This window comes from Manduca sexta, chromosome 23 (assembly GCF_014839805.1).
Source record: "Manduca sexta isolate Smith_Timp_Sample1 chromosome 23, JHU_Msex_v1.0, whole genome shotgun sequence".
Classification (NCBI taxonomy): Eukaryota; Metazoa; Arthropoda; class Insecta; order Lepidoptera; family Sphingidae; genus Manduca; species Manduca sexta.
The window spans coordinates 2,637,668-2,654,393 of NC_051137.1; the positions used below are offsets into that span (position 1 = coordinate 2,637,668).

The window sequence follows — 16,726 nt, forward strand, 5'->3', positions numbered from 1 at the left end:
TAGTAAACCTAGTTAATCATGTTACCAATTAAATCTAGCATAAAAATAAAATTAGATATTGAAAATTATAAGCGTCCATTACGGTCGACGAATGCGCACGTCTGTGCGGAGCGTAAAATACTAAATGTACCAAACTACAACACTTACAACTACAGCCGTGAAGCAAAATAAAAAGGCGAAACTTAACAATAAAAAGCTCATACATTTTGTATTTTACGCATATAATACATAAAATAAACATTTAATATAATTAAATATGATCCGATATCAGATACAGTTTTAATAACACTTTTACAACCGTATTGTTATCGACGAATTACCTTCGGATGTCTTAATTAATATTAGAATAATATTAATATGTATTTTATGTTTAAATTATTGTGTGTATTGTGTGTCTAAAAGCTGTAAGGTGGAAAGTTTGTGGGGTGAAATAAGATTCATATATTCAAAAGAAATAAAAATAATGCTATACATGTAACTGGTGCATAATCTGGATTATGAATTCACTGCATTCAGGAATGGGGTTAAATAATTTTAAAATCACCAGTTGTCGCTGAGAGTAAAATTTGTTAACCATAGATACTGACATTGTCTATGATTCCACTAATCTAATGTCAACAGCAAAATCATATTCGGCCATACAAAAAAAACAATGTCGATTTTAAGATCCTCCCGTCCATTCACCATTTCATGTTAATAGGTGAAAAGTCAATATCTATATATAGTTCAATAAAAATACACATGAATAAATTATAGTTTTATGTAATTCAATTATGTAAAAATAAAAATGTATATATATATATTTCTTTAGAATAATAAAAGAATATATATAAAGTATTCTTTCGTAAAATAAATACATAAAAATTGCACTGTTAATGCAAAGATCAAACGAGCCATTTGTGTGTGTATGTGTGTTTGTTTTCACTATAATATCACCGCGAAGTATTTTATGAACGTTCGCTTATAAAAAAATCATGAGTGTTCTAACTAATGTTCTGTCTCTTTCATCTTTAAACCAATTTATACAAAGAAGAAACAGGACAATACTCATTTACAGGCTAGTTATCATAACCCCGCCCATGTTATATACAAACGGACGGAGGTTGTAAAGTGTTCACGATGTCACACCAACACCACATATACGTAGATATAATAACATAATCTTACAACATGCTCTATGTTCCAACAGACCCTTAACAAAATAAACCACAACCATAACATAATATAATTATATATTGCCGATGACCCAAAAATAAAATGTGCACAAGACTTAAGACTCGCGCTCGACTGGTGGAAGCGACGCGGAAATGTTTCTACTCGAAATATCGATTATATCGATGTTTACTACATTCGATTCTATTGTTTTTGCTTTAAGCGTATAATTGTGTGCTGTCTAATTGTTAAATAAAATCCGCGGTATTTACAAATGATCGCTGCAAACTAGAGACTGGAAGTGTTCCTAAATATAATTGAAATTACTCGAAACAACAGTGATTGTTATCGATTACGTTATAATAACCGAAAAAAATAGAAATATCGATGTCTGGAATTTCCATACTTTTAGATTTAACTATTATCTCCAATATAACTTTAGAATAAATAGAATTAGAGATATTTGTTTATAATTTTCGAGAGGAAATCATTTACCGCGCCGTCAGAGTGCACCGGACGAGCGCAATGGAGCAACAGAAAGAACCCAACGCACCATAAGCGATTGTATACCAACTAGGTATACACCGACCAACGTGAGTCAAGCGTTATCGGGTGTTTACAAACGTCTCTTACCGCACAAATTCATAAGAGAGCTTGACTTGCGTCCCGCCTTAAAGTTACTCTGGTAAGTGGAATATTTAGACCTTCCACGTGTCGTCAGTGGTTCCTCATTCACACGCTCTGAAATGTTTCATGTCATCACGCAACTCCCATGCAATGCGACTCCATTCTCGTTATTTAAATGTAAAATGGCGGTCGTCCGACCGGCTCGCAAGTCGTAAGCATGCATCTGTCACACAAGCGGGCTCCGATGTTTCAACACATGGCAACACAAAAGTTAACGTCATCGCGCCATCGATGTTCTTGTGTATCGATATGTCGTATTTACAAATCGGGGAACCAATTAGTAAATGCGCGGAAGGTCTAGAGGGCGATGATTTGAAATTTGGAAAAAAAAACAAGCTTATACCGGATACGTCCGTTTTATGTATCAAGTTGCAAACTACATAAACTGCCAAAAAATAATATCAAGCGATAATTTTTTGCATATCAAAATGTGTGTCTAAAAAATTCTATGCGTTGCTGAAATCATACACATATAAATCAAATTAGAAATAATAAATAATAAAAATCGATGAAGCGACTACTGAACCAAAAAAAAAAACAAAAAGCGTCTTTACTGCTATTGGGTATTGAGCCTTATTGCCATGATCGTAGAGTTGGTGGTTTCACACATTTTTTCTATAAGCCAAATCGGGAGCATTTAATATCAATGTTTGCGATATCTTTTTTAAAGATGTCGCAAACAATATTAGAGGACTTGAAATTATTCATTTAGTCGATATTATTGTGATAAAGGCTTATAAACTTTTGAAAACTTAGTACATGAGAATTTCAAGTCCTCGATAGTAATAGACATTGATAGAAGTAATGCGACTTATTTTGATGCTGTAGTTAATAGGGACATGTGTATGGAATGTATGTTGAATGATTTATGAACATTTGCAAATACATTAAAACAAAAATCTACTTGCATTTCAAATATTATGAACACCAAAAAAAGCACAGGGATAAATCAAAATAAGTCACTCAAAAACACCATTCTGTTTGTAAACATCATCAAGTCGAAACATAAATTACTCTAAGTTCTATTTTCGTTACATGAATTAAGTTTATCGATGTCGAATCGATAGGTAAGTAGAGAGGGGAATGAGGTACAATAGGGTCGATTTACAAAGAGAATGTGTTGTAAACAGAAGGCAAAGCGAGCGCCTGTGTTAGTGAGGCGGGCGGCAGAGGGCGGCGCTCACCTCGCGACGTCTTGCACGAGCCGCGCCGCCCCAGCGCGCCGCTCGACGCGCTGCCCGGCGACATGCCGCCGCGCTCCTCCACCGGAGACTCTGGCAACCACATTACACTATTAGATTCATTCATATATCGATGGCTCTTAAGTAAACTATCGTTTCTGGACAAATAACGATATCCACTTTTTTACCGCTAAGTTATCTAGGTAGGTATTTACTACCAAACCCACCTAATTCAAAAGTTAATAAGCGAAAAAAAATCTTCATTTAGAAACTTTTTTTTAATGGGTTTGATAGTAAACAATACCAAAATAACGAAACGCTAAAAAAATAGTATTGATAATGCCATCGACATATACGTATGTCTAAAGACATCCTGATATATCAGTACGTTGAAAATAGTAAGTACAAGTTGGTACTTTATACAATATTTAATATTGTACTTGATACTTTAATAAAAAGTTCTAAACAGGGAAAGTTCAGAGCTTCATAATATTGGCTTCTATCGGATGCTGATTTCCCAACTAATAGTGATGTAACGTATTCCATAAAAATGTAGAAAAAAAGTCGATAAAGTCACTTCGATAATGGCATGTTTCTATCCTAAGAATTGATCAAACTGAATTAGATGGTTGGTACTATTTTTTTTTATTATAAGGATACTATGGTTAATCTTCATATGGCAATAATGCCACAGATTCAAATAAATGTATAAATGAGAATGATAACAAACACTTTCAAGTAAAATTATGAATAAAATTTTAAAAAGTGTGGGAATCAATATGTAATTTTTTGTTTCTCCAATCGGGATGATTTATTCTGCTTAAATTAATAAAACGCGTCCAATATTTTCAATAGGCTTCAAAATAAAAACAGGGTTGCTCTCGTGCAATACACAATTTTAGTAAACATCAAGCTATGGCCGGCTAAAGTGACATGAACAAACATTAATTGCAATAAATTTACCTGAATATATCATGTCCAGTTTGGCTGTCAACCGAGTGAATTATAAGTAGTGTAAAAGTCGATAACAGAGACTTAATATCGACTTTTATAACCTCTAGAGATTATGTGAATGTAGTTTAACGATACCTTTTCTATTGCAATCGTTTAAAACATATATGTAAAGCTAACTATTGCTTACCACTAGTGTTTTTCGATATTGATATTTATTATTTCAAAAATATACTCAAATTACTATGAGAGAAAAATTCCCTATTATTTAATCTGGTACCAGTATCATTATTTTCACTGGTGAAAAGTTACCGCACTCCACCTAATAAGTAGATATTGAGGGTCAAGATAAAATGTCTACTTATGAGAGACAATTATCTCTCGCCAGTTGACAAAACTAAGCTTGTTTGTACAGTCGAATCCGTTTATAATGACATCGAAAGGAATTGACAAACACGTCATAATAAGCGGACGTCATACAAAGCGTTTTGAGAATTTTTTTTTTTTTATGTAATAGTATGTGGTTGCGCCATATTTCTAATTAATTCTTTATAAATTTTAACTTCGCATTTCCGGTCGCGTTAATCCAAAATAGTGTCTTTTTTTTATTAATAATTTGGTGACACAATACGTACACTTCCTTACCGCATCCCTTTCCCGCACATACCTTTCCAGCGAGCGAGAGCGAGAGCGCTTCGCTGGGAATTGGTTCCGCGAGTGCCCGCGCGCCGTACGGGGTGCGGGTGCAAAACACTCTCTTGTTCGCGCTCCGCAAAGAAATGGACACGATGACATCGAAGAATCATGTCGGTCATTATAACCGGACATAATTAATTAAAAGGGGTCACAATAAGCGACATGTCACTGTAAGGGAAGTCATTATATTCAACTTTTTTATAAAGAATCTTATATGAAAACCAAACTTCGTAGTGTAATTACGTCATACTAAGAGGTTGGTCAATATAGGCAGAGTCATAATAAACGGATTATACTGTATGTAGATTCTCTTAGAAAGTATCGACATCGCCCCCGTCCCCGGCCGGTGTACTCACCGCGGTAGAGCGCGGCGCGTTCGGCGAGGCTGTCCTGCGAGCCGCGGTAGTAGTCGCGCCGCATGGTGCCGCCGCCCCCGCCTGCCCCGCCCGCTACACCACACACACAGTTAGATATGCCATGCTGAACTGACACTTACGCCCTACATGTTACGTTACGAATTTAATGATGAGTCAATAATTTCCTATTCGATAGAAGAAAACTTCACAGGCGTGCGTCAAATACGTTTGATATCGATATTAAAATCTTTCTTACATTATATTCGAATTAATAAAATATTGAATAATTGTAATATATAAATAAATTTATTCCATTTGAAATAGAATAATAATCAAAATATGCATCGACAGATCGATAAAGTTTAGATTATGCTTAAATAATCCTGTGACATTTGTATTTATATATTTATAGGACCGTTTGTTCAGCATAACGTATCTAACATAAAACAGCGAGCATGCTATGTGGGCAAATAAACGTTTTAAAAGGTATCAAGCTCTGAAACACCTCGTGTCACTAGCAGAAGTTAGTGTAAAATAGCACAAATTAACATAAAAATACATCAAACATTCATTCGATAATTCAGCAAATTATTTTGATAAATCAATTTTAAGAGGCAATATTAAATTTTTGCAATGACTGACGATATACAGACATTTTATTTGTTTTTACAAAATATGTAGAAAAAAAACGATTTGTTATATCGTTGCCATTTTTAATGGAATAATCGATACAAAATTTTATCTTTATATCGCTCGTCATTAAATAGCCAATTAAATGTTGTAATGGTAACGAGGCTACGTGCAGCGCACCTAGCTAACATCTTAGTGTAGGCGCACTACCTACTAATAAATAATTTTAACAGCCATATTTTCAATCGCCTCTCGTTGGAAAAATTCGAAATTCAATCAGTTTCTGATGGTGATGAAATATGATGACTCCAATCGGACATTCTTTTAAGGGGCCACACAAACACGATTATAATTTGAGTATGTGAGTGAGTCTCACCGGCGAGGTTGGTGTGCGAGGGTTGTTTGGCGGCGAGCATGCCCTCGGCGGCGTGCAGCGCGCCGCTGTCCACGTGGATGGTCTTGGGCCGCGCCCGGGCCGCCCCCCGCCCCCGCAGCCGCGCCGTCCCACCCCCGCCGCCGCCGCCCGGCGACATGCCGCCCGCCTTTATACTATCCATGAACTCAGACTTGTCCAACACTTTGCCCTGAAAACACCAATCGTATTCTCCGGTTACTTGGGATTGCTTTGACTTAGTAGAGCATCAATAAAGTCTGGGTAAATGAAGGCTAAATGAGAAAAGCAGGAGGTGCTGACTTCTCTCTCGGCCTCCTCGATAGCCTTCTTGAGCTTGTACTGCTGCAGGATGGCCTCGCGGCGGCGCGCCTGCTCCTCCTTGCGCTGCTGCTTCTGCTCCTGCACGGCCTCGTCGCGGGCGCGGCGCGCGGCGGCGGCGGCCTCGGCCCGCGCGCGCGCCTCGTCCGCGCGCTGCCGCCGCTGCAGCGACAGCAACATGATGCGCTCCTTCTTGCGCTCCATCTCCTCCGCTGAGTTCTGGCGACACCGTTCATTACACTTGTAGCAGATGTAAAATAACTCACACATCAGTATCCTAAAATATTTATACTAATGTGGTTACAGTGCCATTATTTAAAAAAACGAATAAACACTAGGAGAAATTTTCATTAGACCTGATTTGAGTTACTGTGTGAAACGTAACAGCAATTACGTAAAATATTAATAACACTTTCGTAGACTTTGTATCCAATGCATTCTAAATACAAATAGGTATCTGACGGCTTTATGACCGACAAAAAATATCAACTACATAATATAAACTTACAAACAAATATGAATAAATAGTTATTTACCGGGTCAGGATTCATCTCTCCGATGACTAGTGCCGCCGGTTCGACGCCGGCGGCGCGTTGTGGTCGCTCTCTAGGTGGCGTTTCTCTCCGTTCCGAAGAAACGTCATTAGATACCATCGCTTGCTCCAACCCTGTGTTCCTGTGAACCACGAACTCGTCCTCCTCTGCTGGTTGAGGCAGTCGTTCGTTCCACGTGTTCTCCGGACTCCGGTCAGGACTATGATACTCGGTGGACCTCTCTTTTTTGGGTGAGCCTCGCTTCGCACGCAACGGCGGCTTGGGTCGTTTGGGCTGGTCGTTGTCGAACGATATGTAGAACCCTTTCTCGTTGGATTCGCCCGCCTCCTCCTGCTCGAGCTGCTGGAAGGAGTTTCGATTGAGCGAGGGTCTGGTCGGGGAGGGGATGCGATACGTTCTCGTTCCGGACGAGATGTTCAGTCTGTTGATCCCTTGGCGCAACGCATCGTCCTCTGCGTTGCCGATGAACGATATGTTCTGCGGCTCCATGTCGTCGGGCGGCGGGGCCTGCAGCTGCTGCAGGCTGACGGGGTCGGGCCGACGCGCCGGCTCGGGCAGGGACCCTTGCCGCTGCGGCGTCTTGGAGCGGCGCTGCGGACTGGCCGTGAGCGGCGGCGATTGTGAGTATTGTTGGTTAGGGTTTATCACAGTGTAGCTTAAGTGGTTTTGTGTGTCTCGCACATTCTCGGTGCCGTTCTGATACCGGTCGTTGTTGTAGTGGACTTGGAATGGCTGATTGCTCCTTTCATGGAGCACGAAGCCCTGCGGGTTCCAATTTCGATCTAAAGGCGGTTGTGGCGAGGGCGATCTCCACGTTCGTTGCGGCGACGGTTCGTGTTGCGGTTGCTGGTATTGTTGGTGGTTCTGTTGATGCAACTGTAAAGATAATATTATGTTAATATTTAATGTACAAGCAAGAGGTACCGGACCTTCACCGCGTGCGGAGCGCGTATAGTGTAAAGCTTGAAGAAATGTGTTCTCAGTATAGATTTGTAAATAATGGTATATACAGGTTTACCCAAGATATAACTCCGATCTACAATTTTATTGTACATTGAAAAGCGCAGATAATTATTGGTCACTTTGTTTGTATAGCAGATTTCTTTATGGTACTTTTATATTCATAGCAATTTTCCACCCATATGACTTGTGTGTATGCGATGATATACCACCTTTATTTTTTTGAGATCGATGATTGATGATCAGTAACAACATAATATATTATGCACTATTGCAAAATTAGTCTGGGAGTAGTCTTTGGGTAAAACTGTACTGGTTTACTTAATCAGTAAAGTGTTTGAAGAGGTGCACAGCACAGGGTATAAGCCGACCTGCCAACCGCGTTGCTCGTGCTCGTGGTGTTGCACGTGCTGTTGCGTATGTTGCTGCGCGTGTTGCGCGGCATGTTGCGCAGCGTGTTGCGCCCAGGTGCGTCGCTGCGGCTGCGCAGGCCCGTCGTGCAGGTAGAACTGCGGGCGCGAGTACTCCGGGTCCATGTCGCGGTACTGCGGCGGGTAGTAGTCGGGCTGGTGCTGGTAGTAGAGGTCGCGGACGAGGTGCGGCGTGGAGCCGAAGCCGCCGGAGCCGGCGCCGGCGAGGGAGCCGCGCGACACGTTGTGCTGTGAGCTGAATTGGCTGTGCTGGAACGGGACGCGCGAGTCACCAACGTGCTGCCTCGACCGGCTCGTGTCGCTCACCAAGCGCGTCGGGGGGAGATACACCTCACTTGTGCGATGTTGTTACAGCTTATAATTAGACAGCACAAATACCAAAACAATAAGAGCCTAGTATGCTTCAAGAAGCGTGTGTGCGTGATATGTCAGACACACATTGATAACTCACACGTGTCACACTATGTCGGTAAGCTATAACAATATCGCCATGTGAGGCTTTAAGCGTTTCGGACAGCATTGTGATAGTTATTGGGTGATCAAGAGCAGTGCGACTGTCAAAAACCAGTGTTATTAGTTAATGTCTTATATTCTTTTCGAATATAGACTGGTACTGAAAATTTACACACAAATAAAAACATTTTATGGGGGAACAACACAAATGATTTTGTAAGTATTGCTTTTATCAACGGGGTCATATTTTTATTAACATGCATTATGATTACAATGCCCGTTTTTGCTTACCGTGCACTTATTTAAATGGAACCCTATTGGCGAACAGAATTAGTACCCATTAGGAGTTGGTTAAAATGGGCATCCATCGCTAGGTAACTTATGAATCCCAAACATCACACAGGCCCACAAAAATCAAATACAATTTATAACCTACCAATTGTGGAATGTTTTGTTGATACTGTTGCTGGTACGGCGATTGTGGCTGTTGAGGCGTTTGCATTTGTTGCATTTGCGGTTGCATTTGCTGTTGCATTTGCGGTTGCATTTGCTGTTGCATTTGCGGTTGCATTTGCTGTTGCATTTGCGGTTGCATCTGCTGTTGCATTTGCTGTGGCATTTGCGGTTGCATCTGCTGTTGCATTTGCGGTTGCATTGACTGCTGAGGTTGTGGTTGTTGCTGGAATAACTGTTTCGCCTGAAAGTCACAAAATATAGTAATTAATCCACTTACAATCATTACGCATTTTAAGAATTATGTATTTTGATCTCCAACCTCAGCATAGAACCAAGAGAGATAGTTCAGAAGGAATCACTCACCTGTTGATGTTGCTGGTGTTGTTGCTGTAACTGCGTCTGTTGGCTCGCGAGCCTCGCGATGTCGCTCTGTATGTCTTGAAGGCTTGAGTTCATTCTGGAATTAGTATAACTGCATACCTTTATACGCACCCTCCCTAATACATACGTATCCATAGACATCGGTGTTACGACATGCCTTTAGATGACGATGATGGCAAGAAAACTAATGTCGTCTCGCTCTCTCTCGTGAAAATACATAAATGTTTGTCTCTAGCAATGAGTGTAAAATATGTGCAGTGTTTAATGTACAGTATATAATATGATAAAGATATTCTAGCATACCACTCGACTTATAAGCGGTTATTGCGACTTGCAACACCACAGAAATCGCGTTGCTCGGGTATATTTTCGAACGGACGCATCGTCCCACCAATGTCTATGTACGTAACTATTCTACGTGTTAAAAGCGACGACTCGCGAATGACGTCCAGTGTATCTGACATAGCAAATGTAGACTGATGTTGTATCTAAGCATTGCTAGGTTTTTTTTTAATGCGCAATGAGAAGGGATCAACAAAAAGGCCAATCAGTGCGCTGTTCTCGACAATAGACAAGAGGAATACAATCTCTCAGGAATGTTTATGCGAAACTTGATGCACTACGAGACGCTGACAAGCGAATACGAAAAATATATTAAAAGCGTTTTTTTTTTTCAGAGAAGCTATACATAGATCTAACCTTAAACTAGGGCACATGGTACACAACCATGATGGCATATCCGGTATTCGAATCCGGTGCGCTTTAGCCACAGCGCCACTTGAAAAATCAAACGAACGAACGACAAATGAATCCAGTAAATAGCGGCGCATCTCATTGTGAACGATAAGTTAACTTATGCTATACGGTAATAGAATATAACCTTACTTGGCAATCGATTGTTGGTACTGCTCTAACACGACGTTCTCCACAGACTGACTGGGCGGTTCCACCACCATCTCCTGTACACGCAACAGTTACAAATACAAATGAAACACCCCCCAAAAAGAAAGATCATATTATACTGATAAGCAATGTTTTAAAGATCTTTGTATGATGTCAACGCTATTAATATGACAGCTACGTCAGAACAGTAAAGATTGATATTGAAAATAAAAACAATTACATGCAATTTAATCACAAATCATGCCAATTAGGTAACATTTTTTAGTTAAATTTTGATGTACCAAAATAAACCCAACAGTTACTAATACAGCTAATAATTTTTTTTTTGGCATTATGTGTTTACTAACGCTCCAATATTTTATTACGGAGCCTTCTAAGATCAAAATATACTATAATTTTTGTACACTAATGTAGTTCTAGCGACAGCCATCTTTCTTGGTTATAGGACTCTTAAGCCATTGCCCACCATACTTAATATAAGTCGATGGATCAAATTCATTTAAGATTTCCAGCCGTAAGAACAATTTTAAACCAAACTAATTATTGAAACTATGTCTAGGGTTGACCGTTAAATATTTCGTAGGAAAATATCTGTAACTTGTCTCCCAAATCATGTAAGGGGTCAATACATTTCTAATAACTACAAAATATTTATCTAGTATCAAATAATATAATAATAATACTGAACTGCCTCTACTTACTAAACTAACTACTAACGGAAAACTAATGGGCTTAGCTGTATTGTACAATTACTTTTGCACTACTATGCAGTTATGAACTGAGCCGCAAATTAAACACCATTCATAATTAAAAGTTACATTTGACGCCAATCTTCATGGACAGTGTGAAGTTAGTCACTTTAAGACTTTCCTCTAAATGATTAGTCTTGAAAAACTAGCTGAGTTATCGTTGGTGACTAACTTCAAGTCGGTTATCTGGATCAGTATCTGTACGTGTACTTTGAACAGTAATTAAAATGTATGAAAAGTGGTTTTAGTAGTTGCGGCTGAGTCCATAACGTCTACCCGTCCCGATACAGTACCTGCGTGTGCGCGTCGGGCTTGGCGTCGTCGGCGGCCGGCGTGCGCGCGCCCTTGCCCTGCAACACGTACACGTGCACCCGCCACCCTCACACACGCAACACGCAACACGTCGCCGCAACCACGCAACGCAACGACGCGGTGACGCGCACATGCCAATGTGCATGCTCATCGCAACTCATTGGTATATAACATTTGGAAGGTTATATATTGAATCATGTTGTTGATCAATAAAGTCTATTTTGACTAAATTAAAATCACTTATTTTATCCCAATCAAAGTGACAAAATGATTTTAAAACTCGATATTGTTTCCTACTCAAGTTATTATCCATTTATTATATTATTTTTCATAAAATATTAATTCGAATGTAAATGTCGAGTATAATCTATATACCAATGAGCTGTAACATGCTTATATTAATTTTGACACGGGCTTGACCCCCTCGGTAGTTTAAAATGTGCTCAATTCAATGTGTCGATGTGTGGAATGACTCAGGATTTCTTGTCATGAACACTTAAACTAAAAGGATTGATTTTCCTTCATTCTAGTGTACGAATGTGTTGGATAGTATGGACTGCGCGGCAAAATATATATGAATATCGAAATACAAACTCATGGACGGTATTGTAATGGTTCGAAAAGCTTACTATTATACAAAATTGTACTCTATCAAGCTATCTAAGGCTTAGCTTCGTAGAAAAACTTTATGGCAATCGGAATGACTGTAAAGTGCTCGAATCGAATACTTTCTATACATTTTGTTTGTAGATTTTTTTTACATTATGGAAGCCGTGTAAGCGTGTACTAAATCATAATGGAATCTGTACAATATGACAAAAATATGTACTCAAAAAAAGGTGATAAATCCAATCGATAAAAGGGGCTAAAACTAAATTGCTTGGACGATAAACTCATCCGGCCACTCACCAAAGAGGCCAACTGGTATTGCAAATACGTATCCTAATGAAATAAAAAAAGTATAGTTTATATTGTTGTCAACATAGCAAATAAAAAGGGGGAGACACATTAGTCACATTGTGCTATAGGGAAGCTCGTTCATGAAGCTGCAGTGGGCCAATATCTTACAGTTTCATAAACTGTCAACGATTTGTGTGTCCTGTTAATACAGTACTATTAACACATCCCAATATATTTGTTAATAATTGTTCGTGTTCCTACGCATACAGTCTGCATGTACTTAATTTTTTAACGTTATACTGTTCTACATTATTCAATACTTTCAACTCACAAATTCATAATCCCTGCTCACTCAGAAAAATCTACAATATTTTTCTACATTGTCACACGCACACTTGTTAATTTTTTTCTAACTTGTCAGTATGGAACACTGTCAGTAGTCGATGTTGGAAAGTCGATAAAATATTTATTAATGGTAGGAAATGAGACCGCAACAAAACGATAAACTCTTGTTTCAATCATGTGATTGTTTGTTGGTTTGGACAGCTCAATTAACCAGAACAATAAAAGCGCTTAAAAATCTATCGATAACCAATAACGCACATAGACAAAAGTCAATCATTGGAAAACTCAATGAGGTATGTCTGCTTTAATACAAAAAATTCGGTATATATAGACATCACAATAATATATCCCAAAAACATTGAACCAACTGAAACATCGACATCGACATCTGTTCCACACTACACACCTATCGACATAGTGTTGTGCTCACCCGAGTGACGGCCTGCAGGAACGCCTGCTGGCCGAGCTGCTGCCGTTGCTTGTTCACCGCCATCTCCATTCGTCGCTTCTCCTGTTCGATGCGTCGCCGCTTTTCTTCGAGTTTCAATCGTATGTTGTTGAGCTGTGCCGCCATTTGACCACCGCCCGCTGTCGATGTGTCGTCTGTTAGGTCATCACCATCTGAAACGAAGATCGAATCGACTTTAACACAGCTAAAAGTTTTTAGGGTCTTAGTATCAAATCAAAAAAAATAAAGTAATTAAAATCCAGTTTATCCTTTCGAAAGCTATGATGCCACAGATAGGTATGGAGATACGTACGTCAAACTTATCAAGACCTCTACTCAAGGGTTAAAAATTCAAAGAGATCAAGTGATAATTAGTACTCCCTGGATGCTCACCTCTTCAGTCGCTGTTTACAAGATCTTGAGAAAGATCATCGATATGCAATTACTTTGTATTACGATCACAAAGTTGTTTGAATTAAAAAATCATATATCATAAAATACTGACTGGGATGCGTTTCTTGCTGCATGAACTGCTGCTGCCACGTGGTAGTGTTCGGCGGAGGCGTCGAGAACGTTGTCGTCTTCCGCCTGTCCGTCGGCTCCTCTGTACTGAACTGCGACTGCAGACCTGCCCACACACGCGAGTCGTAAACAGTGAGCAGCGAGCAGAAATTACACACCAAAAGAGATAAGAACATATCGATAACATTAACGGTAAAATTTTGAATTTCGACGATGGGAATATGTGGTCTAAGTGTGGCATGAAGCTATAATGCGCAAGACATATCGATAGACGTAACCGAGTTACGTTACACACCGATATATCGATACAATTATTTACGTCAACCGATACGTCTGAGCGATCATAGCATTGCTTCGTACTCAAGCACAATAGATGCAAACATCCAAAGCGGTGATCGAAAATGTTTGAACAAACATGTTAATACAAGCCGAGCATTCTCGAAGTTGGCAACGGAAGTAACTCCTCCTGCATATGAAATAACTGTTTAATTCTTTAATAATATTAATGTTAGCGACAGTCCCTTCCGTTTCCAGCCTCATAGCAGAGCGTCACAAACCTGACTGGTCACCGTTACTCCTACTCTCTGTTAAATCAACGAAGACCTTCTTGATAGTGTCGCCGTCGGTCGTGTCTTTCTCGTTGAGGTAGAATGCATCTCCCCCGCCCTTGTAGTCGAAGGTGTGGCGGCCGAGCGTGATCGTGTCACTGCTCAGCTGCCTTCGGATCGGGAAGAGTTCTTCCTGCTGGGATGACTGTCGTTCGATTTTCTTATCCTGTGAGCCGTTCTGGAAATCGTCGTGGAAGAGCTGGAATGTGCCGCGAATGTCTTGTCGTGATGAGCGCAATGGTGGGTTGTAGTCTAGTGGACCTGGGTGAAGGAAAATGTCTTTAAGAAATTTAGATCCTAAAGATTAGAAAATTTTCACATTTTCGGAAATCTCTTGATAATTGAACCCAAAATACTATGATTTATAGCTATTTCCATCTGAGCAATAATACCAACCGGCCGGCGCGGATATCTTCCTGACGTTGGCTAAGGTAGCGAGCTCCTTCTCCGGGTTCTTGCCGGCGAAGTGCAGCCGGTCCTGCGATCCGCCGAAGTTCTCCACCGTGAGCTGGCTGTCGTCGGAGATGGACGAGCGGCGCGACCGCCGGCCTGCATAGGTCGCATCGCGCGACTCCGCCCAGTTCGACGGGCGGCCCGCCGCTGTCATGTTGGAGTCTACTGGTGCTGTGAGATATAAATATTTAAATGGTACAACCACGCTGTAGACATTATGTTATCAATATGAATAATCGATACTACGACATGAATTATAGCTTACTGAGAATAAGAATGATTTTAAGAAAAAAGTTTTACAAACTATTATACCTTACGCTTAGAGCTAAAAGGAATTTTGGGCGCATTAAACCCCAACCATCGATCGAATATAAGTCTTAAATTCAATAAAGGTGATACAAGTTATACGATCCGTGATATAGTAGAGTGTGGATACCGACGTCGGTGCACCATGAAGTGCTCGCGCGCCGCCCCGGCGACGAGCTGCGCGACGAGCTTCACGACGACGCGTAAGCTGTATAAAGTAGAGAGTGTGGTTACCGATGTCGGTGTCCCGACGGGCGAGCGCGGCGAGCGTGGTGACGGGGCGGCCGCGGTGCACCACGAAGTGCTCGCGCGCCGGGCTCGCGCGCCGCTCCGGCGACGAGCTGCGCGACGACGCGTGAGCTGCGCACACACATACACACTCGTGATAGTTCACGCTTCAGCATGCCGAGTGCCATAGATATCGAAATTTTTAGATATGTCGTTTGGGTCGTTTTATTTCTGCGACAACCTCTTATTTCATTATGATACCTTTTTTGTCAGTATAGTCACTTTTGGATATTTCTCGTTATCCAGATACCCACAGTAATGACAAAAAATGTCGACCAATATACATCTATCTTGGCCCTTTGACAAATACTCTTTTTGTCAAAAATAAGTGTTTACGCTGTGTTAACTAATACACATTGATTGTACAAAAAAAAACTCGTAAATAACGAACATATCTAAACATTTAAATCTATGGCTCAACATACACCTGTTTTCAAAGTGACGTACAGGTTCATCTATAAAAATAATAATCGCGTTTTAACAACATTATCGACAATGGCGCTTATTACAAACACAATTTTGAACGAAACAAAAACGATTGCATTATTGTTATTTAATATAACTGCATCAATAAAAACACGAAACTTATTTTTTTCTATCGATAAAAAAATTATCGACACTTAAAGAAACGAGCCTAAATGACATTTGAGCTAATATAAATGAACCTGCGCACGTAATACTCGACAACACCAACGGCACACATTGACAAAGGTGAAGAGTGGACGGAACAACACATTAGCGTCATTAATCGATGCAAAAAAGACCGACACAACACACAAAAAACAACACTATCACTAAAACAAACAAATATTTAAACATAGCATCTATCAAAAAAAAGAAAAAAAAATAAAAAAAAAACGTATAAAAATGTCGGACTGAACACAATGTGTGTAAACAATAAACAACTAAGTTTGATTTATGATTATTGTGCTGAACTAATCACACTTTGTACCTTGGGGAGTCCTGAGGACATAATGTCAAACGACTCCGAAATTTGTTCGTGTTAGTAAGTGCCAAACATAAACGTAAGCTGGTAAATCCCATGCAACACCGCTATATCATTGTAGGCGTGTCGGACTACTGAAGTTTGTTAAAAAAAATGAAGTATGAGTAGTAGTATCGAGAAAAAATACAATAAATAAGCGAATGTTTTTTTTTAACTCGATACCACATTTTGAACTTCACTTAAGCGAGGCATAAGTTACTTAAATCTCGATAGACCCAGTAGTCCAACAATCACTCGTGTTAATAAAGCACGCTGTATATAAAAATGCAATAATAAAAGCCAATTC

At 39.9% G+C, this 16,726-nt stretch overlaps 1 protein-coding gene across 14 annotated transcripts in view; it reads right to left on the bottom strand.

The window, feature by feature from the left end:
* Positions 1-16,726, bottom strand: part of LOC115443183 (patronin) — an 86,082-nt gene that overhangs the window by 3,380 nt on the left and 65,976 nt on the right. For 4 of the 14 annotated variants that reach the window (XM_037441834.1, XM_037441829.1, XM_037441838.1 and 1 more), the window contains 17 exons: positions 15,381-15,506; positions 14,784-15,011; positions 14,337-14,648; positions 13,763-13,885; positions 13,240-13,430; positions 12,474-12,506; positions 11,546-11,602; positions 10,486-10,559; positions 9,583-9,691; positions 9,200-9,460; positions 8,251-8,559; positions 6,902-7,795; positions 6,348-6,584; positions 6,030-6,237; positions 5,024-5,116; positions 3,024-3,113; positions 1,786-1,893 (listed from right to left, as the gene is read on the bottom strand). In XM_037441834.1, the coding sequence (XP_037297731.1) occupies positions 1,786-1,893; positions 3,024-3,113; positions 5,024-5,116; positions 6,030-6,237; positions 6,348-6,584; positions 6,902-7,795; positions 8,251-8,559; positions 9,200-9,460; positions 9,583-9,691; positions 10,486-10,559; positions 11,546-11,602; positions 12,474-12,506; positions 13,240-13,430; positions 13,763-13,885; positions 14,337-14,648; positions 14,784-15,011; positions 15,381-15,506 (3,453 nt within the window). The other 10 variants (XM_037441830.1, XM_037441843.1, XM_037441840.1 and 7 more) reach the window with 9 other exon arrangements.